At 36.7% G+C, this 27,904-nt stretch overlaps 2 protein-coding genes across 5 annotated transcripts in view; both read left to right on the plus strand.

The window, feature by feature from the left end:
- Nucleotides 1–12,164, plus strand: part of ATR (ATR serine/threonine kinase) — a 99,565-nt gene extending 87,401 nt beyond the window's left edge. The window contains exons 43-47 of the mRNA XM_042999215.1: nucleotides 1,865–2,021; nucleotides 2,258–2,411; nucleotides 3,593–3,744; nucleotides 10,793–10,898; nucleotides 11,793–12,164. Of these exons, the coding sequence (XP_042855149.1) occupies nucleotides 1,865–2,021; nucleotides 2,258–2,411; nucleotides 3,593–3,744; nucleotides 10,793–10,898; nucleotides 11,793–11,966 (743 nt within the window). The 3' untranslated portion in view covers nucleotides 11,967–12,164. The remainder of the gene's footprint in view (nucleotides 1–1,864; nucleotides 2,022–2,257; nucleotides 2,412–3,592; nucleotides 3,745–10,792; nucleotides 10,899–11,792) is intronic.
- Nucleotides 12,165–13,606: 1,442 nt separating this feature from the next.
- The window catches only part of XRN1 (5'-3' exoribonuclease 1), a 120,652-nt gene continuing 106,354 nt past the window's right edge, over nucleotides 13,607–27,904 (plus strand). For 2 of the 4 annotated variants that reach the window (XM_007086338.3, XM_007086339.3), the window contains exons 1-3: nucleotides 13,607–13,739; nucleotides 22,412–22,644; nucleotides 27,644–27,741. In XM_007086338.3, the coding sequence (XP_007086400.2) occupies nucleotides 13,665–13,739; nucleotides 22,412–22,644; nucleotides 27,644–27,741 (406 nt within the window). In that variant the 5' untranslated portion in view covers nucleotides 13,607–13,664. Of the gene's footprint in view, nucleotides 13,740–22,411; nucleotides 22,645–27,643; nucleotides 27,742–27,904 lie in introns of those variants that run through there. The other 2 variants (XM_042957121.1, XM_042957119.1) reach the window with 2 other exon arrangements.

Genomic DNA, 27,904 nt, shown 5'->3' on the forward strand with positions numbered 1-27,904 from the left:
GATCCTGATTGGATCCTGGCCCAGACAAAGGATAGTAGTGGGACATTTGGTGAAATTTGATAAGGTCTAAAGGTTAGTTAATAATATTGTAACAATATTGAGTTCCTTAGGTAATTGTACTATTGTTATAAAAGATACAGACATTAAGAATAGCTAGATGAAGAACATATGGGATGATAGATGAAGTTATCAGAATAAGGTAGAAAATAAGTTATTCTCTTCCCTAGGGCCACTGTAACAAAGTGCTACAAACAACAGAAATGTATTCTTTCACAATTTGGGAATTGTGAATCCAAAATCTTGGTGTCAGTAGGGCCATCTCTCTGCAAGCTCTAGCAGAGAAACTTCCATGCATTTCTGTCAGCTTCTGCTCTCTTCAGCAATATTTGATGTTACTTAGCTTATAGACTCATCACTTTACTCGCTCTATTCTCCGTCATCGTACAGTGTTGTCCCTAAGTCTATATGTCTGTTTTCTTATACAGTATTTTATACACAGTCATAGTGTATTAAGGGCCCACCATAATGACCTCATCTTAAATTTATTATATGGGCAGCAACCCTACTTTCAGTTAAGGTCACATTCACAGGTACCAGGGATTAGGACTTAAACACATTTTTTTAGGGTACAATTTAACCCATAACAATAAGTAACATTTATAAGTTACTGTATCATTGTGCTAAGTATGTTATATGCCTTGTTTTTTATTGTTAAGTGATTATTCCTATTTTATGTACAGTACAGAGGTTAAGTAACTTCCCCACGTTCACAAAGCTGATAAGTTGCAGAGCTGAAACTCACACACTGGACTCTTATTCCAAGGAATTTACTATTGACTATTTTATTGGAAGGATGAAATAAAGTTTTAGTTATTGTTATTGGATTTTTTTTTAATATTAAAAAAAACTTTTTTAAATACCGTGAACACATGGGAATTATGTAACATTTGAGACTGAAAACATCAAATCTCAAACTTATCCTTAAAACTTTGGCTCTGCCTTGGGTGTAAAAAGCACCAAACTGAGGTGCCTGAGTGGCTCAGTCAGTTGAGTATCTTACTCTTGATTGCAGCTCCAATCATGATCCCAGGGTTGTGGGATTGAGCCCTATATCAGGCTCTATGCTGAGCATGGAGCCTGATTGAGATATTTTCTCTCTCTCTCTCTCTCTCTCTCTCTCTCTCTCTCTTCCTCTCTCCCCACCTTTCCTTCTCACTGCCTCTCTCCCCTTTTCCCTCTGCCCCTATCCCCCATTCGTACTTTCTCTCTTAAAAAAAAAAAGTATCTAAACCAAGGTGGGCCTGAAAGGCACTTTATAGACTGTAGTCATATAAGCTCACCAGTATATCAGAAGGAAAATTTCTTGTTTTTCTCCAGATGATTTGCATTGTACAAGATTAGCTCAAGAATCAGCTATACTATGAATCTTACAGGCTAGCCTTCACACAGTAAATTATTTCAAAGCGCCATTGTAGGTTTTTAAATAATGATTCAGTGTGGACCTATACTACATGCTGATTAACAGAGAGATTAGTACAATTTTAGTGAGGACTACAGCATTTTACAATTCCAGGGGTACTCCTCACGTTGGATTTATTCTGAGTAATATCTTCTGGAATCAGTTGATTCCACATTAGTTTTAGTTGACATTTATTTTCATAAACAAGAAGCTTCACTTTGGATAATTACAAGGGAACATACATAATGCGTTTTATTATTTTATTATAATATCAGAAGGTAAGTTTATGAAAAATTTTCCATTCTTTTAATTAACAATTTGAATAAAAATGGATGTTTTCTGTCCAATAAAAAAATTGCCCCTTATTTGGCTTGTGTGATTAATGAAAACCACTCTACCTTGTAGGAGTTTATATGACAGGAAAAGAACTTCGCCAGTGTATGCTACCAAAAGCCGCAGCTTTGTCTGAAAAACTCAAAGTATTCCAAGAATTTCTCCTACCCAGGCATCCTCCTGTTTTTCATGAGTGGTTTCTGAGGACATTCCCTGATCCTACATCATGGTAAATTAAACAGAAAATAATACATTATTATGGTTAGATGTTTTAAAAAATATCTTAGGGGTGCCTGTCTGGCTCAGTCACTAGAGTGTGTGATTGTTCTCGAGGTTGTGAGTTTGAGACCCACATTGGGGCTAGAGATTACTTAAAAAAATTTTTTTTTTAATTCTAAATTTAAAATTAAATCTAAATTAAATCAGTGGCATAAGGATATGTGATAGGCATTGTGTTTTCTTTAGGTACAGTAGCAGGTCAGCATACTGTCGTTCCACTGCAGTTATGTCAATGGTTGGTTATATCCTGGGGCTTGGAGACCGTCATGGTGAAAACATCCTCTTTGATTCTTTGACTGGTGAATGTGTACATGTGGATTTCAACTGTCTCTTCAATAAGGTAAGTGATGTGACTCATTCTAGTTAATTGTATGTTTTCTCCCAATTGCCTTTTTTAACAACTGTTCTTCCTAGATATACCCGTTGGTAGCAGTTATCATCACAGTTGAGTCACACTGAGAGTTTTTTTGACTGGTTTTGATCAGTGGATCCCAGAGTCCTCAGTAAAGCAACTTAGGATGAAGAGAACTCAAAAAAATGATATAGGAAAACTAGCACTGAACTTGAAATCCAAAGATTCAAGTTCTGACTCAGTTCTTAATTATGTGATATGGGCAGATCAGTTCATTTTACTGAGACTCAGTTCTAAAGAGACAGTACTTTAATGTGATGGTTTCCAAACCTGGCAGCATATCAGAATCATCCAGGAATTTAAACAAAATACACAGATCTTGGCAGACATCCCAGAAAATTCTTTAGGTCCAGAGGGGCTTAAGAATAAATTAAGCTAGTTGGACTGAGGTCCCTCAGCCCCCCTCTAATTTTCCAGTGTCCTGGAAGGCATACTAGTAGATTAACCCCCTATTTTCATATCCCCAGTATTGATTGCCGTCTGCTGTCACAGGAACTAAGACAGGTTACAGATACAAATAAGATTAAATCAAAAGATAAACCACTGGTATTTGTTAAATCATATAAGAAACTGAGTCAATAAATTTGGGGATGAAAAGGCCCTATGAAAGGCAGGTTGAGAATGGTAGAAAATAAATGAACTGGACTTCATTATATTATATGTTGTATACTCTCATCAATATGAGCATCTAACATTTGGTTATTTCTTTTCCCTCCCTGCTTTAAAGTGAAACTCTTAAAAAAAAAAAAAGAAAAATATGAGAATATTTGTTTTTATTTTATATTACTCAAGAAGGACATTAAGGAAGTTAATAAGAGATTAAATATTGAATGCATAAAAATTTCTCTATAGTAATATTCACTATAATAATTCAGTGATAGGTGAATCCATCCATCCATTAGATCAAAGGTAGAGATGCAGGCTCCTTCATGATATAGGCCTTTAATGTGGTTACAAATATTTTTATATTTACATATTATAAAAATATAAATATTTTGAAGGTATCTCTGCACTTTGCTTAAAGAGTCTAGACTTGAAGTTCTAATTTTTTTTTGCACAAAGATTTTAAAATTCTAATACTACTTTTTAATAAAATGCCTTGTTTTAAGGGGGAAACCTTTGAAGTTCCAGAAATTGTTCCATTTCGGCTGACTCATAATATGGTTAATGGAATGGGTCCTATGGGAACAGAAGGTCTTTTTCGAAGAGCTTGTGAAGTTACAATGAGGCTGATGCGAGATCAAAGAGAGCCTTTAATGAGGTAATTATTTATGTTATGTAAACAATTTAACAGTAATCTTGAGTGTAATTATTGGTTCCTAAATATGTTTTTTAAATAATAGAAGCCACTTTGCATTGGTTGAAGTGAATTTTTTTATTTTATTGTATTGTATTAAAAAAAAAATTTTTTTTTAATGTTTATTTATTGTTGAGAGACAGAGCATGAGCATGGGAGGGGAAGTGAGAGGGAAAGACACAGAATCCGAAGCAGGCTCCATGCTCTGAGCTGTCAGCACAGAGCCTGACGTGGGGCTCAAACTCACAAACCACAAGATATGACCTGAGCTGAAGTTGGATGCTCAACCAACTGAGCCACCCAGGTGCCCCGAAGTGAATTTTTTTAAATAAAGCTTTATTAAGGTATAACTTACAGTTCATTGCAGCATTATTTATAATAGCCAAGACATGGAAGCAACCTGAGTGTCCATTGATGGATGAATGGGTAAAAAAAGTCTGATGTATGTATATATATATGTGTATACACACACACACATACACACACACATATACATACACAGTGGAATATTATTCAGCCATAAAAAGAAGGAAATCTTGCCATTTGTGACAACATAGATAGACCTTGAAGGCATGTATGCCAAGTGAAAATAAGACCCAAGTGTATGAGATCACTTATATGTGGAGTCTTAAAAAGAAAAAAATAGAACTACCTTATGATCCACGAGCTGCACTACTAGGCACTTACAAAAGAATGCAAGAACACTAATCCAAAGAGATACATACACCTTGATGTCTATAGCAGCATTATTTCTAATAGCCAAGATAATGGAAGCAGCCCAAGTGTCTATTGATTGATGAATGGGTAAAGAAGATATGGTATAGTTTTCAACATAGTACTGGAAGTCCTAGCCTCAGCAATCAGACAACAAAAAGAAATAAAAGGCATACAAATTGACAAGCCAGACTTTCATTCTTCACAGGTGACATGATATTCTACATAGAAAACCCAAAAGACTTCACCAAAAAAACTGCTAGAACTGATATATGAATTCAGCAAAGTTGCAAGATATAAAATCAACGTACAGAAATCAGTTGCATTTCTATATACCAGTGAAGCAGCAGAAAGAGAAATCAAGGAATCGATCCCATTTACAATTGCACCAAAAACCATAAAATACCTAGGAATAAACCTAATTAAAGAGGTAAAAGATCTGTATGCTGAACACTACAGAAAGCTTATGAAAGAAATTGAAAAAGATACAAGGAAATGGAAAAATATTCCATCCTCATGGATTGGAAGAATAAATATTGTTAAAATGTCTATATTACCCAAAGCAATCTACACATTCAATGCCATCCCTATCAAAATACCACCAGGATTCTTCACATAGCTAGAACAAACAATCCTAAAATTTGTATGGAACCACAAAAGACCCTGAATAGCCAAAGTAATGTTGAAAAAGAAAACCAAAGCTGGAGGCATCACAGTTCCAGACTTTAGCCTGGATTACATCAAGACAGTATGATGTTGGCATAAAAATGGAGACCTAGATCAATGAAATAGAATAGAGAACCCAGAAATAGACCCACAAATGTATGGCCAGTGAATCTTCGACAAAGCAGGAAGAGTATCCAGTGGAAAAAAGACAGTCTCTTTAACAAATGGTGCTGGGAGAATTGGACAGTGACATTTAGAAGAATCAAACCGGACCACTTTCTTACACCATACATAAGAATAAATTCAAAATGGATGAAAGACCTAAATGTGAGACAGGAAACCATCAAAATCCTAGAGGAGAAAACAGGCAGAAACCTCTTTGACCTTGGCCACAGCACGTGTCTCCAGAGGCAAGGGAAATAAAAGCAAAAATCACCTATTGGGTCCTCGTCAGGATAAAAACTTCTGCACAGTGAAGGAAACAATCAACAAAACTAAAAGACAACTGATGGAATAGGAGAAGATATTTGCAAATGGCATATCAGATAAAAGGTTAGTATCCAAAATACATAAAGAATTTATCTTTATAGATTTTGTTATCAAACTGAACACCCAAAAAAACTATCCAGTGAAGAAATGGGCATAAGACATGAATAAACACTTTTCCAAAGAAGACATCCAGATGACCAATAGACACATGAAAAAATGCTCAACATTGCTCATTATCAGGGAAATACATATCAAAACCACATTGAGATACCACCTCACATCTTCAGAATGGCTAAAATTAACAACTCAGGAAACAACAGATGTTGGCGAGGATGCAGAGAAAGGGGAACCCTCTTATACTGTTGGTGAGAAGGCAAACTGGTGCAGCCACTCTGGAAAACAGTATGGAGGTTCCTCAAAAAATTAAAAATAGAACTACTGTATGACCCAGCAATTGCACCACTAGGTATTTATCCAAAGGATACAAAAATGCTGATTCGAAGGGGCACATGCACCCCAATGTTTATAGCAGCACTATCAATAATAGTCAAAGTATGGAAAGAGCCCTAATGTCCATCAACTGCTGAATGGATAAAGAAGATGTATGTATATACACACACGCACACACACACACACGCACACGCACATATACACATACATACATACACACAGTGGAATATTGCTCAGTGATCAAAAAGAATGAAATCTTGCCATTTGCAACAACATGGATGGACCTAGAGTGTATTATGCTAAGCTAAATAATCAGCCAGAGAAAGACAGATATCCTATGATATCCCTCATGTGGAATTTAAGCAATGTAACAGATAAACATAGGGGAAGGGAAGGAAAAATAAGATAAAAACATAAGAGACTCTTAAATACAAAGAACAAACTGAGGGTTGCTGGAGGGGAGGTGGGTTGTAGGGGGATGGGCTAAACGGGTGGTGGGCATTAAGGAGGGTACTTGTTGGGATGAGTACTGGATGTTGTATGTAAGTGATGAATCACGGGGTTCTACTCCTGAAACCAATACTACACTGTATGTTAACTAACTTGAATTTAAACAAATAAATTTAAGGGAAAAAAAGACTTGGTAATGTATGTACACACACACACACACACACACACACACACACACACAATAGGATATTATTCAATTATAAAAAAGGATGTAATTTTGCCATTTGCAATGACATGGATGGAGCTAAAAAGTATACTAAGTGAAATAAGTCAATCAAAGAAAGACAAATACCATATGATTTCACTCATATGTGGAATTTAAGAAATAAAACAAGCAAGCAAAGGTGAAAAAATAGAGCAAGATACAAACTCTTATTATAGTGAACAATCTGATGGTTATTACCAAGGTGGAGTGGAGGGATGGTTAAATAGGTGATGGGAACTAAGGATTACACTTGTCATGATGCGCACAGGGTAATGTATGGAACTGTTGAATTACTTTATTGTACATCTGAAACTAACATAACACTATGTTAATGGAAATTAAAATTAAAAATTAAGTAAAAAAAGAAAAACAAAAACTGAGCTCATAAAAAACAGACTGGTGGTGGCCAGAGGGTGGGGGTGGAGGATAGACAATGGATGAAGGTGATCAAAAGGTATAAACTTTTCGTTATGAAATAAATTAAGTCGTGGAAATATTTTGTGCAACATGGTGACTATAGTTAATAATACCGTATTGTGTATTTGAAAGTTGCTAAGAGAGTAAATATTAAAAGTCCGTGTCCGAAGGGGGTGCCTGATGGTTCAGGTGGAAGAACATGAGACTCTTGATCCCAGGCTTGTGAGTTCAAGCCCCATGTTGGGTATAGAGATTAGTTAAGTGAATAAATAATTTAAATAAGCAAACAAATAAATGTTCTCATCACAAGAAAAAACATTTGTAACTATGTATGTTTATGGATATTAGCTAGATTTCTTGTGATGATCATTCTGCAATATATACAAATAGCAAGTTATGTACACCTGAAACTAATGTTGTACGTCCATTATATCTCAGTTTTTTAAAAGATGTAATTTACATACCGTAAAATTAACTGTTTCAAAGTGTACTGTAGTGGTTTTTAGCATATTCCCAAGATTGTGCAACCATCACTGGTATCTAATTATAAAACATTTTTATCACCCCCAAAAGAAATTAGCAGGTACTCTCCATCCCTACTCCCCTGCCATTGTCTAGCAACCACTAACCTACTTTCTGTCTCAATGGATTTGACTATTCTGAACATTTCATATATAAATGGAATCCTACAACATGTGGCATTTTATGTGTTCTTTCACTTAACATGGTGTTTTTAGGGTTTATCCATGTTGTAGCCTGTATTAGTAATTCATTCTTTCTTATTGCCAAATATTCTATTGTATATCACATTTTGTTTATCCGTTTATCAACTAATGGACAATGGATTGTTTACACCTTTTGACTATTGTGAAAAGTGTGGCTGTGAACATTTGTGTACAAGTTTTATGTGGATATACGTTTTCAGTTTTCTTGGGTATGGTGTAGAATTACTGGGTTACATGTTAACTCTAAGCTTAACATTTTGAGGTAATACGTTAGAATCCCAATGGCAAGGTATGAGGGTTCCAATTTCTCCACATTCTTACCAACACTTGTTGTTTACCTGTCTTTTTTACTTTACCCATCCTAGTGGGTGGTATACCTAATGGTATCTCGTTATGGTTTTAGCTTGCATTTCCCTAATGATCAGTTATGTTGAGCATCTCTTCATGCACTTATTGGTCAGTTGTATATCATCTTTGGACAAATAACTATTCAAATCCTTTCCATTTTTTTTTAAATTGAATTATTTGTCTTTTTATTGTTGCGTTGTAAGACTTCTTTACATATTGTGGGTAGTAGATCCTTAAGAGATACATAATTTGAAAATATTTTCTCCCATATGTGGATTGTCTTTTTTGCTTTCTTGATGATGTCCTTTTTAGCATTTAAGTTTTTAGTTTTGATGAAGTCCAATTTATCTATTTTTATTGTTGTTTGTGCTTTTGGTGTCATTTAAGAAACTATTGCATAATCCAAATCATGAACAGTTACGCCTCTGTTTTCTTTTAAGTGTTTTGTAGTTTCAGCTCTTATATTTAGATCTATGGTCATTTTCAGTTATTTTGTGTTTCTGGTGTGAGGTAGGGGTCCATATTTATTCTTTTGAGTGTGCAGATCCAGTTTTCCTCACACTACTTTTTGAAAATATTATTCTCCATTTAATTGTCTTGGCACTTCTATGAAAAATCAGTTGAGCATATATGTAAGACTTTATTTCTGGACTCTTCAATTTTGTTCTCTTGATCTGTATGTCTAACCATATGCCTACAACACATTATCTTGATCACTGTAGCTTTGTAGTAAATTTTGAAATTTGGAATTGTGAGTGCTCCAACTTTTTCTTTTTCAAGATTGTTTGGCTATTCTTTGCATTTCCGTAATTTTAAGGTCATCTTGTCAACTTCTGCAAAAAGCCAACCTGGATGTTAATAAGAATGACATTGAATCTGTTAGTTTGTGGAGTATTGTCATTCAAAAATGTTGAGTCTTCTGAACCATGAACATTGGATGTCTTTTCATTTATTTAATTCTTCTGTAATTTCTTTCAATAGTGTTTTATAATTTTTAGTTTTCAAGTCTTGTATTTTTTTAAATGTGCTTCTATGTGTTTTTTAAATACTATGCTAAATGGAATTTCTTCTTTATTTCATTTTTGTATTCATTTTTTGTGTTAGATTTTTGTATATTTATCCCTATCTTGCAAATTTTGCTGAACTCATTTATTAGTTCTAATAGTTATTTTGTAGGTACCTTAAGATTTTTCTCTCTATAACAGCACATTGTCTGCAGATAAAAATTGTTTTACTTTTTCCTTTCCAATCTCATGCCTTTTTTTTCTTGCCTAATTGCCCTAGCAAAATGAATGTCAGATAGACAAGGTGAGAAGTCCACATCTTTATCTTGTTCCTAATCTTGGGGGTATAGAAGTTTCACCATTAAATATGTTAGCTGTAGTATGTAGTTTTTAAAAGGACTTTTAAAGCTCATGTATCCACCTTCTTTCTTTAAAGCTGTTTACCATACATTTTGGTATAACATACTGGTTAGTTAGACATAGGAGAAGGCAAATTCTCTGAAAGAGGAAGTATAGTATCTTGTGAAATACTAAGAGCTCCTATCCCAATTGGAGGAAGTCAGGAAATAATTTCTGGAGGAAGTAGCTGAAACCTTAAAGATAAATGGAATTGACCGTCAAACGGGAAGAGTATTCTGAGTGATAGAAATATCAAGGCAAGTGAAGGCATGGACTGCCTAAGAAATATAATTTTGTTTTCTAGAGGGTAGACTTTGAGTAGATGGTGCTATGATCATGGTGCCTAGATGAGCAGGGCTAGATTATGAAAAGTCCACATGGGGCTGGTTTACACGTTTAAACTTTTAAGAAGAAATTTTAAAAAGAGAAAATGAAATCAGATTTTGCACTGTAGAAAAATTACAGTTGCAGTTTGGGCTAGAGACCAGAAAACCAGTTAGAGGACTATTAGAGTAACTCAGAGAAAAATGATGGTGCATTGGATGAGGTAGTGACAGTAGAAATGAAGGCAAGTAGAAGGGTTCTAAAGGGCTTTAGGAGGTAGAATTGAGTGTTAAGAGGAGGATTGATGATTCTAGGATGATTCCTAGATTTTTGTTCAGAGCAAATGAGTGAATGATGTTCTTTACTGATTTGGGGAATACACGTTAAATAGTTTGAGAAAGGGTAATGAGTTTTGTTTTGGACATACTGCCTATAAGAAAACTGAGTGGGTTTTTCCATAGGTAGTTGTATTTGAAGTTCACAGTATGCATTTAGAAATGGCACACAGAACTCAACTTAACTCTACTCTCCAAGAATACCTCAGATCCTTCTCTGCCTTCTCTCTTCCCTCTCTCTTTCCTTTCAGTCCCTCACCCCAAAACAGTAAGTTCACAGATGTTACTGATGCAGTAGTAATGTGTGTTGTAAGAGTATTACCATTAGCTTCTCATCCTTCACTTACTTTTCACCTAGGTGCTGACTTTAGAGAGACTTCTTTTTACAAAAATAACATCATGTTACCACATTTGTTTACATTTTAGTGTCTTAAAAACTTTTCTACATGATCCTCTGGTGGAATGGAGTAAACCAGTGAAAGGGCATTCCAAAGCACCACTGAATGAAACCGGGGAAGTTGTCAATGAAAAGGTTAGTAGAAGGTGTAGCTTGATATGAGCTGACATTCTGTGTCTCTATAAATGAGAATTGATTCTAAATGCTGTCAGTGACTGACCATTGAATACTCTGAGCTCTAGTTCTTGTTTAACTATAGATAGCTCACAATAATGAGATATAGTGGGAAAAACTTGGAACACAGATTACCTGAACTTACAAAGCTTTAATGTGTAGTAATTCACTCTGTACTAATATTAATTGAAGTCTCAGAGTTTGCAGATAATAATTTTTAATAAGTGAGAATAGATTGAGGATTATTATTGTAATAACGTCATTCTGACTTTTGCATTTTGATATTCTTTTGTTATTGAGAGAAATGTGTACCATTCCAAGTAGCTTAGAAGTCCCATTTACTCATAGTAATGTAATCTAAATATTAGGCTTTTAGAGTATTGTTGCTATTATTATTCATTCACATATTTAAGTCCTAACATTTTCAGAGTCGATTTTAAATTATTATTTTTCTAGAACTGTAATGTAGAAGAAATTCCCTGGTATTTTACATAGTCCAGAAACATGTCCATATCAGTTGATGTTAGATTAATGTTGCAAGCCTTTGTGGTACCTGGCTGGCTCAGCTGGTAGAGTATGCGACTCTTGATCTCAGGGTTGTGAATTCAAGGCCCACCTTGGGTGTAGAGATAACTTTAAAAAGAAATAAAATCATAACTAACATTGCAAGCTTCAAAATCAGTATCTCATGTAGTATTTGTTTCATTTCTTTTGTCTTTGATTTTACAAAAAGGGTAATGATCCATAAAAGGATATAAACATTTGTTAAATAACAGAAAAGTAGTAATTTCAAGTGATCATCATCCACTTGTTATTGGGGTCTTAGCACTTACGATTTTTAATTTCTTCTTATAGGCCAAGACCCATGTTCTTGACATCGAGCAGCGACTGCAAGGTGTAATCAAGACCCGAAATAGAGTGACAGGGCTGCCGTTATCTATTGAAGGACATGTGCATTACCTTATACAAGAAGCTACTGATGAAAACTTACTATGCCAGATGTACCTTGGTTGGACTCCATATATGTGAAATGAAATTACTTCAAAGAATATGTTAATTATCTAATATTAATGCATTTGGTATTAATCTGTGATTATATCAATTCATTTCCAAAGTACAACATAAATAAGTTTCTTTATGTTCTCAGAGCAACTGGTATTAACTCCCTTATTGTTAATAATATTTAAAATAATATATGTTGTTATTAAGAAATAAACTTTGTTTTAAAAAAAATTTTAATGTTTTTGGAGTGTGAGTGGGGTAGGAGCAGAGAGAGAGAAAACTGCTTTCTTAATATATGTTCATTATAACTGGAGAAATGTAACATCTTGGGTTTTTATGCTCTAAAAAGATGTATTTAAACAAGCCAGTCTCACTGCATTTTACAACTCTGATTTTAAGTACTAGCTAGCATAAGGATTCATTTGAGTGGTGCCTGACTGGCATGTGATCCTTGATCTCAGGGTTGTGAGTTGGAGCCCCATGTTAGGTGTGGAGATTACTTAAAAAAAATAAATAAAACTTTAAAAAATGTTTTTCAAAAAGCATTCATTTGAACAAAAAAAAAATTATTGAATAAATACTATGGACAAAGCACTATGCTAGATTTATGCACCAAGCTACCTCCCCTGCCTCTAGGAACTGACTGTCCAGTCTAGTGAAACATAAACATAAAGCACACATCAAGTTCACTTAATAAGACTCTTTTTTTTTGTATGGTTGAAAATGTAATAGGAAAAAAAAGAGTATGACTATGAAAACTAAATAATGTAATTTTAAAGATGCTGCCATACTGAGAGTTTACCAGAATACAGAATCTAGTGGTCTTAGAAGACAGTTAAAATTTCGTTAATATTTTAAAATTAAAGATATTTTAATGTTAATTTTTTGTAAATTTTCTTTCAGGAGATTTAAAATAATTCACAATACTTAAAAGTAATGAGGTTATTACATTCAAATGGAAAATTCACCATAACAGAATTTTACTTAAGTTCGCTTGATAGAATTATGCTTCACTATACAGTTTAGAGTGTGATGGGGGAAAAACACGATAAACCAGGAGACATGAATGTGAAAATAAGTATATATAATTACGTTTGGGGGCCTAACGGTGAGTTGAGGAAGCTGGCTGGGGGTTAGGAGAGGAGTTAGGAAATTTTTTCAAATAATTCGGAAAAAAAGCGTTTTTAAAAGAGACTTTGTTATAGAGTTATATTCCTCAAAGGAAAAAACCTCTCCCTCGCCAAACAAAACTAAACCAATTCCTCGGAGAAACGCTTCACCCGTCGCCAAACTAAACCAAATCACCAGATCTTCCTAAATCTGTGTTGAAAAATACTGAGATTAGTAATCCCAGGACACAAGCAATCAGGACAAAAATCAGCGTTCCAAAAATCTTCCAGCAGGCTCGTGAGGTTTTCACAGCACTTCCACGTCTATTTATAAAGCACAGTTCCACCAACCGGCATTTCCAGAACAAAGTTTCACGCACCAAAACACCGCCTTGCTCTTGAACGTAACCACCGCCGTTCGGCGGCGGCTAGGATTAGAGCCCCGCCCCGGGGATGCGGCCTCGAATCGGCCGCTCTAGGCCCGGCGAGCGCTCTCTATGGTCGGGCGAGCGGTGTGTTGTCATCGGCGGAGCGACGGCCGGAGGCTGCGGCGTAGGCCCCGGCGGGGCGTTTGGTTTCGGTTTGGCCCTGATTGGAATTAGTGTTGACGGTCAAGATGGGAGTCCCCAAGTTTTACCGATGGATCTCGGAGCGGTATCCCTGCCTCAGTGAAGTGGTGAAAGAGCATCAGGTGGGTGAGCGAGGGGGCAGCGGCTCAGAAGGCCCAGAACCCGGGGCCCCGCGGCCCTCTCCACCCTGGGACTGGGCTCCCCAGCCTCCTCTTTCTGCTCGTCGTCTGCGGGATGAGCGGCAAAGAGAGGGGAAGAGAAGGTTTGAGGATATCCTGATGCTCTGAATGGGGCGAAGACGCAGGTTTCGTTTCTTTGGGCAGTCACGGGGATCGCGGCAGTTGTGACACTGACAGCTTTGCTGCCGGGCAGGGCCTTCCGCGATTCCGAAATTAAATCCTGGGGAGGAACGCTGTAGTGAATTCTTTCCTTTTCTGCTCAAGGAGCTGCGTCTTCCCTTATAGAGACAGCAAAGCCCGTGCGGGTGTCCTGAGTACCTCCCAACCCCCCACCCCAAAGCAACAGACCCACGTACCAACGATAATAACTTCCTCCGCAGTTGAGTCACCTTGTTTACTTTCCTTTATCAGGACCTGCATCCCACCCCACCCCCAACGCCTAGACGCTTTGACCTGGCTGATGGTTCATATTTATGATACCTTTTGTTACTCTTTTTCGATCATCCCAAAGGCCGTACGAATCCCGAGTTCCAAAAGAAACAAAATACACTTGGACCGGCAGCGGCAGTTAATTGGAGGCTTCACTGTGCGAATGTGCGTGTGTGTGCGCGCGTGTGAGAGAGAGAGGAGAAAAAGAAATGGATTGCTAGAGCACTGATAGTAGTAATAGTAGTGTCTGGTTTATAATCCGGCATGTAATAATATCCCAGTGCGACGTTTTTTGTGTAGATTCCAGAAGTGTTTATATAGTGGAACTGTGAAAAGAAATAGCAAACAGTTAACTATTAGGTAAACTAGGCTTTGGGTGATGTATTCGTGTTTATCACATTTAATGATTTGGGTAGATTTCTTGTCCATTTTATATTTTCCAGGAAAAAAGTTTTGATATTTGTGTAGCTGATTGAATCAGTAATGATGGATAACATTGTGTTAATAGTGGGGGGAAATAATCCAGCCCAAACCATCATGCTGTTTATTAAATTATGGGTTAATCTTTTTACAAGTACTATAAGCATAAAGAGAGGCTTAAACTTCCAGAAGGGATTCTTTGTTGTTGGATTCGAGTCAGTTTTGGTATATGAAGAAAAACTTAAAGAATTCCAAAACAATAGTTTATTTTTCATTTATTTGAAACATGGATTGAGTGAGATTTAGGGAGACATTTCTTTCCAGACAAGAGGGTTAAAAAGGGTTACTAAGTACATTGCTGAAATGGAGACAACCAGCTTTGGCTTTTCCTGGGTCATTCATTCAACAAATAGCTGAGTGCCTGCCGTGCATCAGTCACTTTATCTCCGAAGTGAAGAAATGTGATTGTTATTCAGATTGGCTTAATAACATAATTTGTTCAATAGTATTTTTACTCTGTACTCTTTGGTACAGAATTTGGTTTGATGAAACTGTCTTTGATTCTTACCATCTTGAGGAATTTTTTTTTTTTTTACTGAAGAACAAAAAATAATCTCTTAAAGGCAATTTTATGATAGATTTAAAAAGGCTTAAAACTTGGCTTATCAAAGTGCTGTCTTTCACAGATGTTTGATTTGTGTAGTTAACAACAACAACAACAAAAAGAGCAAATGTTCTAAAGAGTTACCAGCTACTCTCTTAAGCAGTATTTAAAAGATGGTAAGACTAAGTAAGTCACAGTGATTCAAAAGCTAGTCCTGGGAGGAAGGGGTTGGGAAGAGGAATAGGTTGTGGGAAGATGGTGGTGGTGGTGATGATAACAGCATAGTTTTGGTCTCTCTGAATCCACACATAAAAACAAATGAAGTAGGTAGCAAAGTTTGAAATCTACGGAACATTTATGACAAAACCACATAACATCGTATCCATATGAACCCAAATATAAGTAGGTGAGGACAAAATACCAATAGTTTCTAGCCCCAGTTGGTGTTGGCATCCCTGCAAGAGAAAAAAGGAAGTAATGAGGCAACAGCTGATGGACCTGAGAACAGGAGAACTGCAGAATATTCACTAAAAGACTGTGTAGGCCAATTACATAGGAGTATTTGTAACTAAGGGGTTTTAAAGGATAGGACTATTTGGCCTCCTGTGAATTCTCGTAACTGACTTGCCAAGGCATCATTCTGAGGCAAATACAGTAAAAGAGAAAACAGATATGCCCCCTATACAAGAGCAGACTCTTTAAAATGGAAATGTCAGCTTATGTTTCCTTCTATGCAATTTATAGCAAATGCATAGAAGCTTGGCTTTAAAATTGCAGGCTCTAGCATAACAATGTGCATGCACTTAACACTACTGAACTGTGCGCTTAAAAATGGTTAAGATGGGGGCGCCTGGGTGGCTCAGTTGGTTAGGCATTTGACCCTTGATTTTGGCTCAGGTCATGATCTCATGGTTCCTGAGTTCAGGCCCCACTTTGGGCTCTGTACCGACAGTCCAGAGCCTGCTTGGGAGTGTCTCTCTCTCTCTCTCTCTCTCTCTCTGTCCTCCCCCACTTGCGCACTCTTTGTCTCTCTCAAAATAAGTAAACTTAAAAAAAATGGTTAAGATGGCAAATTTTATGTTACATATATTTTACCACAGTTTTAAAAATTGAAGGCACTGGAGTATGCATTATGAACAGGAACAAGGGAACCAAAATTGTTGAGAGGGTGGAACTTTATATATTAAAGTGCCTTAGTATGTGAACAGATAATACAGTATGTCTGTGGTATTAAAATTCCATTGGAAGATATTGATTAAGAAAAAACAAGTATTAAGAACTACCTGGAAGAAGAGCAATAATGAAAGAAAGATTAAGAAACACTGCTCTAATGCAGTTCAGCTTGGTTTAAAATTTAGCTCCAACATTTCACTAGCTATGGGTGAGTGACTCAGTCTTCTTGTGACTCAGTTTTCTCAACTACAAAATGGAGATAATAATACTAGGATTGCTATGATTACATAAGTGAATGCACATACAGTTGATTCTTGAAAATGGGATTGAGAGCACCGGCCCCCTCCAAGCCCCCACACAGTTGAAAATCCAAGTATAACTTTGACTCCCCCCAAAATTAACTACTAATAGCCTACTGTTCACTGGAAGCCTTACTAATAACATAAACAGTCAATTAACACATATTTTATATGTTAAATGTATTATATACTGTATTCTTACAATAAAATAAGCTAGAGAAAAGAAAATGTTAAGAAAATCATAAGGAAAATACATTTACAGTATTGTACTGTATTTATTGAAAAAAGTCCACATATAAGTAGACCTGTTAAATTCAAACGCATGTTGTTCAAGGGTTAACTGTAAAGCATTTAAATCTGTCTAGTACATGGCAAGTGCTTAACAGATCTTAGCTATTATAATAGCACTGTACTAGATTGTAATCACAAAGAGAACTGCGTATGTTCCAAGAGTTTATAATCTTGGTTGTATGACCTTTGTTTTGTAAGGGTTAAGTTTTCATCATTATATATATGTTCCTCATTACAACTTCATCTTTTGTAGTACATAATAGATCTTAAGTAAGTTTATTGAGTGAATGAACTTATTAACTCTAGCATATTATATAACCTATAAAGAATACATAGTATATAAAAACATTGCATATTAAAATATATGTTGTATATTTAGTACGTTTTAAAACATACATATTAAAAAATGAAGCAACAAAATCTTGGGATTGTTTAAGATAAATAGGATTAAAGAACTGAGAAAAAAGAATTGCTAACAGCTCTTTTGAAAAGTAAATTTTATATTGTCTTTATGAAAAAGGCATTTTGTAGCAGTGCTAAACAGGATACAAAGTTATACTAACAAAAAGAAACTACTGTTTTGAGAATAGTAGATACTAAAATGTGAATACTTAACCACAATTTAAAGCAGTGTGAATGAAGTGAGTGTGGGGTACCTGGGTGGCTCATTCAGTTCCACTCAGGTCATTGATGCCAGGGTCAATGCCATGATCAAGCCCTATGTTGGGCTCCAGGCTGAACATGGAGCCTGCTTACGATTCTCTCTCCCTCTCCCTCTCCCTCTCCCTCTCCCTCTCCCTCTCCCTCTCCCTCTCCCTCTCCCTCTCCCTCTCCCTCTCCCTCTCCCTCTCCCTCCCCCTCCCCCTCCCCCTCCCCCTCCCCCTCCCCCTCCCCCTCCCTCCCCCTGCCCCTCTCCCCAACTCACACTTTCTTTCTTTCTGTCTCTCTCTAAAATTAAAAAAAAAAAAGTGAGTGTTACACATGTGCTGTCACATTCAATAAAGGCAGAGCTTCATTTTTTGATTATTAAATATTTTTTATTTGCTACTCTGTGTCAGGCAGTGTGCCAAGAGTTCTAAACATGACCAAATGCTTAAGTATAATGTCCTTTCCTGCTAGCAGGACATTACATTAAGCATTCAACAAGAATGTATAGCGCATGTAAATGTATGTGCCTGGCATTCTTGTATGCATTGGGAACACAAAAATAAGATATGACATAGAGAAAGAAGCATCGTTTCCCCTTAGGTAAGTAGGGGAAAGCTTTCAGACAAAGATATTTACTTACGCTGGATTGCACCTGTGTGGCTTAGTTGGTTAAGCTTCCGACTTCAGCTCAGAGCATGATCTCGCAGTTCGTGGGTTCGAGCCCCTTGTCAGGCTCTGTACTAACAGCTCAGAGCCTGGAGCCTACTTCAGATTCCGTGTCTCCCTCTCTCACTACCCCTTCCCCTGCTCATGCTCAGTCTCTGTCTCTCAAAAATAAGTGCTAAAAAAAATTTTTTTTTAAGATGCCTGAGCTGGATCTTGAAAGTTGAGTCAAAATCTACAAGAGCAGCAGAAGAAAGAGCAAAAGGAAAGAAAAGTGTTTCAGGAAGTAGGAGCAGCATCTGTAACATCACAGGGGTTTTAAACAGCCCAGTACATTTAGGGCTTTCTAAGGAATGTACTGTGTGTAGTTAGCTTGTGGAATATATATGGAAACAGGAAAGAATATGGAATTGGTGGGAGAGAGAACAGCCAAATTATACAGAACCTTTTGTGGCATTAAAGGTTTAAGGTATCATGTGGGTTTAAGTAAGGAAGCAACATGATCAGATTGTTTTGGAAAAATGGCCACGCTGTGATGAGAGAAAAAACTAAGCAAGCAGTCCAGTTGGAAAACTGAGGGCTTGAACTAAGGCAGGCGATCTGGGGATGGAGAAAATGATGAGATTGCCCAAGACAACGGGAATGATTAGGAGAGCAAGATGATAGGAACATTTCGGAAGTTAAATTTAAAAAACAAAACCTCAGTGATTAATTAGATACAAGGGTGAGGAGAGGTGAAAGTATAAGATAACCTCAGAACTTCTAATTTACAGATGTAACAACTCAGTATTATGTCTTTTTCCCCCAAGTTTTATTTAAATTCCTGTTAGTTAACATACTGTGCAGTATTAGTTTCAGGTGTAAAAATTACTTCCATACAACACCTGGTGCTCATCACAAGTGCACTCCTTAATCCCCATCACCTGTTTCACACATCCCCCCCCCCCCCCCACACACACACCTACCTCCCCTCTGGTAACCCTTAGTTTGTTCTCTATAGTTAAGAGTCTTTTTCTTGGATTTCTCTCTCTCTTTCTCTCTGTCTCTCTGTCTCTGTCTCTCTCTCCCCCTCCCTCCATCCCTCCCTCTTCTAGTATTATGTATTTTTGAAGGAGCAAAATTCTATTGCATGTTCTCATTTTCTTCACTGCGAATTAGCCAGTGATTACTCAATCATTATGTATTTTTTTTTTTTTTACTAATCTGAAACCTAAGAGAATTTAAAAAATTTTTTTTCTAAAAGGACGATTACAGGTTTTTTTGCAGATTATAAAGGTTGTGCCCATTATGTAAATATAATACAGAAAGATGTAAAAGCTGTTACATCGTCCAAAGGAAAATAAAAAACAACTGAAGGGCACCTAGGTGGCTCAGTCACTTGAGCGTCTGACTCTTGATTTCAACTCGGGTCAAAGCCCTGGGGTCGTGGGATCGAGTCTCACATTGAGCTGAGCGTGGAGTTTGCTTGGGATATTCTCTCTCTCTCTCTCTCTCTCTCTCTCTCTCTCTCTCTCTCTCTCTCTCTCTCCCCCTCCCTCCCTCCCTCCCTCCCTCTCTCCCTCTCCCCCTCCCCCTCCCCCTCTCCCCGTCTCCTCCTCTCCCCCTCCCTCTCTCCATCTCCCCCTCTCCCCCTCTCCCCCACTCGTGCATTCTCTCTCTCTCTCTCAAATTAAAAATTTTAAAAACCCTGAAATCCCATCATCTAAGGTTAACTATCAGTAACATCTTGTTTCTATATACTCCTAACCTTTATATGCAGATACACATGTAGATAAATATTTTCTATAAATAGGATAATGTACCTGCTGTTTTATAACCTACTTTTATCATTTGACCATCTGTATTATACATACTAATGTCAAATATGAATCTGTATCATAATTTATAATTGCTGTGTTATATTCCATTGTGTGGATGGATGTACCATCATCAGTTTCCTGTTATTAGGTGTTTTAATTTCTTTTTTTATCTTTTCCAAACAGTACTGTCATTAATATTCTTATGCTTACATTTTTGTGCATATTTTTTATTATTTCTCAGAATAAATTTCCAGTAGTAGAAATCCTGGGTCAAAGATGTATATGCTTCAAATTTTGATATATACTTTTGTATTAGTTACACTAATTTATATTCCCATCTAGACTACTGGATGTAAATGCCATTTCTCTCTCTCTTTTCTAGCCCTTTGATTTTCTTCTTCTGTAAAATGGGGAATTTAAATATTTCTCTTTTATTATATCATAATTTAGTGAGATAATGAATGTAAATATTTGGCCCAACTTTTGGCACCTAATAAGTGCTTAATAAATGCCAGGTATTACTTTTAATAACATGAAATATCCATTTCCCCACAACCTGCCAATAACTGGGTAACGTCATTCTTTCTAATCTTTGCTAACATGATCGGGAAGATGACATATGTTTTTTAATGTTTATTTTTGAGAGACAAAAAGAGCATGAGCAGGGGAGGGGCAGAGAGAGACAGAGACACAGAATCTGAAGCAGGCGCCAGTCTCTGGGCTGTCAGCATAGAGCCCGACGCGGGACTCAAACCCACAGACTATGAGTTCATGACCTGAGCTGAAGTCCGACACTCAACTAACCCAGGCACCCCGGAAAAATGATACATTATTTTAATTTGAAATTTTGGGATGTTAAACAATTTTTCATGTGTTTATCACACTTTAGTGTCTCTTCTTTTTTGAATTGCTATGCATTTTCCATGCTTTTAAAATTTGCTCTTTTTCTTATTTACATTTGAGAAATTTTTGTATATTGGGAATGTGGACCTTATCCTGATTGATAAGCATTTCCCTGCATTCTGTCATTTTCAGTTGATCTTGTTTATGGCACTTTTTTTTTTTTTAACCTTATAGAGGTAAAAATACATTTTTAGATTGCCAACTTCACCATTTGGTTTATGATATCTGGCTTTCTCCACCCTAAAATTACCAAAATTTTTGTATATAGTTTTTTTACTTATATTTCTCACATTAAAATTTTTAATCCTTCTGTAATTTATTCTGTTATAAGATGAAATACATCTTATATTTCCAACTGTTTTATTTCCAAATTGTTAGTTAGGTGCCCCATCCCTTTCTTTCACTGGTTTAAGATGCTTCTTATATACTACATTTCTGTATACACTTGGACTGCTTCTAAACTATTTGGTTCAATCAAACCTTCATAATTCTTAATATATAAAGCAGATTTCCTTCATTACTTTTTAATGTTTATTTTTGAGAGAGAGAGACAGAGTACAAGCAGGGGAGGGGCAGAGAGAGGGAGACACAGAATCTGAAGCAGGCTCCAGGCCCTGAGCTGTCAGCATAGAGTCCGATGTGGGGCTCAAACCCTCGAACCATGAGATCATGACCTGAGCCAAAGTCAGACACTTAACTGACTGAGCCACCCAGGCACCCCTCCTTCATTACTTTTTAATATTCTTCCTTGCTTGTTTATTCTCCTAAGGAAAGTGGAATCACTTTGTAAAGTACCCCCACCCTCTCAAAAAAATCCTCTTGAGATTTTGATCCAGGTTTTCAGATTTCTTGAAGCAAACAGTAAATCTTGAATGTACTTTTATTTTATTTTATTTTACTTTATTTTATTTTATTTCTTTCTATAATTTATTTATTTTTATAGTTTACATCTAAGTTAGCACATGGAGCAGCAACGATTTGAGGAGTAGATTCCTTAAGCTCCTTGCCCATTTAGCCCATCCCCCCCTCCCACAACTCCTCCAGCAACCCTCTATTTGTTCTCCATATTTAAGAGCCTCTTATGTTTTATCCCCCTCCCTGTTTTTATATTTTTTGCTTCCCTTCCCTTGTTCATCTGTTTTGTCTCGTAAAGTCCTCATATGAGTGAAGTCATATGATTTTTGTCTTTCTCTGACTGAGAAATTTCGCTTAGCATAATACCCTCTAGTTCCATCCACGTAGTTGCAAATGACAAGATTTCATTCTTTTTAATTGCCGAGTAATACTTAATACTCCATTGTGTGTGTGTGTGTGTGTGTGTGTGTGTATACTTAGATATCCATAGTTGGTTATAGTAATGATTTCTATCATTTTTCTGTTTTTTAGATTCCTGAATTTGACAACTTGTACCTGGACATGAATGGAATCATACATCAATGTTCCCATCCTAATGATGATGATGTTCACTTCAGAATTTCAGACGATAAAATCTTTACTGATATTTTTCACTACTTGGAAGTGTTGTTTCGCATCATTAAACCTAGGAAAGTGTTCTTTATGGCTGTTGATGGTGTGGCTCCTCGAGCAAAGATGAACCAACAGCGTGGGAGGCGTTTTAGGTAAAGCATTTGTGGTTTATTTGAGAATACTCTTTAGATTAATAAAATGTATTATTTTAAAGATAATTGGCTTAATGCAATGCATCTTCTTTTCATGTTTCTTTTCTGCCTAAAGTCCCCCAGAAATGGAAATAACTGATTATGTCACATTATATCAGTCAAGTAAACAAATTAGTAACTGAAGTGAAGTGTCATTCTCAAAGCTGTGTTGGGCTGTGTAAAGTTACTATTGTTTTCATTCGTAAATTTTTAAACTTCTCCTTGATAATAGTGGTACAATTGACCCTTGAATGCAGTGGTCGGGGGCACCAATCCCCGCGCATATAAAATGTGCATATAACTTGATTCCCCCAGAACTTAACTACTAATAGTCTGCTATTAACTGGAATCCTTAGCAATAACATAAGCAATAAACACATATTTGGTATGTTATGTGTATTATATACTGTATTCTTACAATAAAGTAAGCTTAGAGAAAAGAAAATGTTATTAGAAAAATCATAAGGAAGGGAAAATAGATTTATAGTACTAAACCATATTTACTGAAAAAAAATCAGCGGGGGCGCCTGGATGGCTCAGTTGGTTAAGCATCTGATTTCGGCTCAGGGCATGATATAACCGTTCATGAATTCAAGCCCTACATTGGGCTCTCTGCTGTCAGCATGGAGCCTGCCTCAGATCCTCTGTCTCCCTCTTTCTTCCCCTCTCTACCTCACTCATGTGCACTTTCTCTCTCTCTCTCTCTCTCTCTCTCTCTCTCTCAAAAATAGACATTAAAAAAAAAATCTGTATACAAGTGGACCCACAGAGTTCAAACCTGTGTTGTTCAAGGGTCAATTGTAGTAGAGAAAACTCCACTAGTAGTCTGCCCTGAACCAGAGAACTACAAAGTGAAATGAGAGATTGTTCTAATGGAAACATCATTGACAATTTAATTCAACAAACATTTGTTAAATGCCTAGACTGTGGGCTAGATGCTGACTCTGATTGAGCATTGGTCCAAATTGGTTAGAAAGGCAAGTGAGACTAGAAAATGATTGGTGGAGTATGAGAAGAGAGCTGAGTTAGGACATTTGAGGTATTATCCACCCCAGTGTGTGAGGTGAACAGTAGGAAAAGTAAAAATGAGAAGAGGTACATAGAGTTTTAAAGTCAAAATCCTGGACATGTGAAATAGTTTTTAAAAACAATGAGATCATGTTGTGTCCTTATTTACGAGTAGGATAAGTAAAGTTAAGAAGGATGTTAGAATTGATGGAAAGAAACCCTGAGTTCTGTGTGTTTGATGGGTTGTTAGCATAATGAATCCTTTCATTACAACAGCAGGTAACGGAGTGGAAAGGGCACCTGTGAGTAAAATATGGAAATGATCAAGGAAGGTAGGAATGCACCTTGGAGAAGGCTAGCAGTGAGAATGGGAAAAGGATGGAAAAAAATACTGATTTAAATATCAAAAGAGGAAAGATCTTGAAGATACTGGAACACCTGTGAAAAAATTTTTTTTAATGTTTACTTATTTATTTTGAGAGAGAGAGAGAGAGAGAGACAGCATGGTGCATGTGGGATGGGGAGGGGCAGAGAGAAGGAAAGAGAATCCTGAGCAAGCTCAGTGCCGACAGCACAAACCGTGAGATCCTGACCCAAGCCAAAATCAAAAGTCTAGACGCTTAACTGAATGAGCCACCCAGACACCCACTGTGAAATCTTTTTTTTTTTTTTAAGTTTATTTACTTATTTTCAGAGAGAGACAGAGAGAGAGAGAGAGAGAGAGGCAGAGAATCCCAAGCAGGCTCTGCTGTCAGTGCAGAGCCCGACACAGGGCTCGAACCCTTGAACCATGAGATCATGACCCAAGCCGAAACCAAGAGTCGGACACTCAACCAACTGAGCCACCCAGGCGCCCCATCTGTGAGATCTTTAAAGACAAGTACCATCTCTTGGTAAATTTAGAGTCTCAGGTACCAACCTAGACTTACTTAATTTGAATCTCTAAAAATTGGGCCCTGGAAACCATTTTTACCAGATTCCCCTGGTATTTGTTAAACTAATTTGGGGGAGCTATTGGACTAGAAAATCTAGTATTGAGAAAGGATTATATAAGCCCACTGTGTTCAGTTGCAGAAATAGAAACCTGGCTATTTTAAGCAGAAGGGGATATAATGCAAAGAATTAGGTGCTTATAAAAATCATTTTAAGAGCCAAAAGGATGGGAATTTAGGTGAGCCTTCAAGAGTGACTTCAGAACAGCACTATAGAAGTGAACCCACAGTGGCACTATTACTACAGCATTCAGGAAGGTGAGGAGTTCACAGGCCCCCACCAGAAGAGGTGGTTCCAGGAATGTATTCCTTTATCTGTGATCCAGGGATTAAGAAGGTACTACCTGAACTATTGGCTCCAAAAATAAATCACTTTAGTTGTAATTCAGCAATCAGGAAGCCACCATTGTATCTGTTAGCTCCAGAGCCCCAGTGTATCTGGTAGATCTGCCCTGCCCCTTGCTTCTCAGCACCTATGAAACTACTGAATATTGGGAACTCTTCTATTATTGATAAAATACACAAATCCTATAAACCCAGTGCCTCAACAATCATATACACTTCAGCACACAACACTTCCACCTTCCAAATCTTTTATGGAGGTATCTGACTGACGGAATCTAAGTTATATCCTTTCACCTAGCTGCAAGGAAGCCTCAGAATTTAATTTTTTAGCTTTCTAACCTCTCCCCTATCAGAAGACAAACTAGGAGAATGAAATGGATGTTGAGGGCCAATCCACCATAGCCATTGAAAGCATTTACTAAATATTGTGCTGACACAATATTGAGTGACATTGAATCCTCCAGTCAGCTTTTTCTCATTTTCCACAGAGACTATATTATCCATTCATAATCTTTTAATTACTTATAATCTTTCTGCATCTCTTACTCATTTTAAAATCTGCTGCTGTCTGGCTTTCATCCCTACCACTAAAACTCCCTTACAAGATTACAAATAGACTTTGTATGGCTAGAATTCTCTCTGTATATTACTTCATTTATTTATAGTTTTTAACAATGTTGACCATTCTTTCTTTCTTGAACTTCCTTTCCTTGACCTTTATGTAACCACACTCTCTCTGACTGCACCTTCTTGATCTCCCTGTTATCTTCTCTTCCTCTGCCTTTTTCTTAAATACTGATTTTTCTTAAGGTCCTGTCCTTGGTCCTGAGAGATCCTATCCAGTGGTTTTAATTACCGTGTCTATACTGATGACTCCCAGATTTATCTTCTTGGTGGATATCTCTCTCTACAACTCCTGTATATCCAAATGTCTCCTAAATATCTCCTTTTAGATACCATAGATACATTTCAGGCTTAACATGTTCAGAACTGAACTCCCATTTCAAAACTGCCTTCCGTTTTCTATTGCAGTGAATAATAACACCATGCAAATAGCTGCTCAGCCAGAAAGTCTCAAGAGCAATTTGGACGACTTCTTCCTCATTCTCTATACCTACCTCCTGTTTATCCATTCTCTTAAATTTGTCATATATATTTCCTTCTTTTCATCTTTACTGCTACTGTCTCAGCCTAGGCTACCGTAATCTTCCACCTGGATTGCTTCAATAGTCTTTCCTTGTCCCTGTCCCACACATTCTGTATATTGCAGCCACATTAAACATTAGGGCTGTTAACTTTTCTGTCTCCCCACTAGAGTGTAAGCTCTGTGAAAATAGGAATCCTTTCTGTTATATCTCCAAAACTTGTCACATAGTAACATTGAGTAATTGTTTGTCCAGTCAAAGGAAGGAAGGAGAGAAGAGAGCAAAGAATGGCTTCTATTGGAGAAATTACAAATAAGTTGATATCTTCAGAGTTTTTGCTATCTTGAGGGGGTTGGTAAGAGAGAGAAGTTACATATGAAGAAGAGTTATTTATCATAGAAATGCAGTTCGGCAGGCACAGTAGATAGAGCTAGTATCAAGTACATAAAGCAGAGCTTCCTAATGTAAATGCCACATGGTATACAGTGTGCCACAGACGGGTTACAGGAGAAGCAGAACATTGGGAATTGGGATGCCTATTTTCAAACCTAGGTCCATCTGACTCTAAAACTCACGTTTCTTTCTAGTAAATCCTGTTGCTTCAATAGTGACACAATTTTGGCAAATCATGATGGCATTAATGTTACTAGGCTTTGATTTTAAATGTTTTTTATGTACCTTCTTAGTGCAGCGGGCAGCGCTTCAGTCTCATGAATGTTTTTTATGAGGAAACGCAAATTGTGCTCAATTGCAATTACAATTTTACAATTATTTTTATGTAATATTCTTAGAGATCATTTTAATAATGTGCTTCCTGTTTGATATTATTAGTCAGTGTAGAATGTATATATAATGAATGCTTAATGCTCTACTTTTGAACTTATTTGTAGAATCGATTTGCTATATAGTTAAGAGAATTATAAGTATTTATATTGTTCTGGGTCAGTTTTAAAAGATTACTTTGGGGCACGAGGGTGGCTCAGTCGGTTAAGTGTCCAGCTTCAACTCATGATCTCACGGCTCAGGGGTTTCAGCCCCGAATAGGGCTCTGTGCTATTCAGCTCAGAGCCTGATGCCTGCTTCAGATTCTATGTACCTCTCTCATTCTGCCCCTCCCCCACTCATGCTCACGCACTCGCTCTCTCTCAAGAATAAATAAACATTAAAAAAAAATTTTTTTAAAGAATTACTTTATAAGTATTTGTAATTTTCTGTATCAATTTTATACTGTTGTAATGTTCTCCTTCTATAGTTATCTGAAAAACTCAATTCTTTAAATAAATAAAAACAAACAATTCTGAGGCTCATCTTTATCAATTATAATCATTTCAAAACTTGTGTTATGTTTTGAACCTCAAATTGGTTAATTAATATTTTAGTTACAAAAGCATCTAAATAACAGTTTACTTTATGTAAAGATCTGTACTTTTCCCCAAAAACCTTAAGATATTTTTTCCCTTAACATTTAAGGTCAGCAAAGGAGGCAGAAGACAAAATAAAGAAGGCATTAGAAAAAGGAGAAACTCTTCCTACAGAGGCCAGATTTGATTCCAACTGTATTACACCAGGTAAATTCACTGAAAGAAAAATTTTGAGAGATTTAAATGTAAATGTAAATATTTTTTCAGATGTTTTTTTTCTGGTCTCTATTTTGTCCTTAAGATTCCATTTGCGGTTTTCCCAGTTGTGTCTTCTCATGAGATATCTTGATCACCTTGATTATAAGTGCTC

Source organism: Panthera tigris, chromosome C2 (assembly GCF_018350195.1).
Source record: "Panthera tigris isolate Pti1 chromosome C2, P.tigris_Pti1_mat1.1, whole genome shotgun sequence".
In the NCBI taxonomy this organism is placed as follows: domain Eukaryota; kingdom Metazoa; phylum Chordata; class Mammalia; order Carnivora; family Felidae; genus Panthera; species Panthera tigris.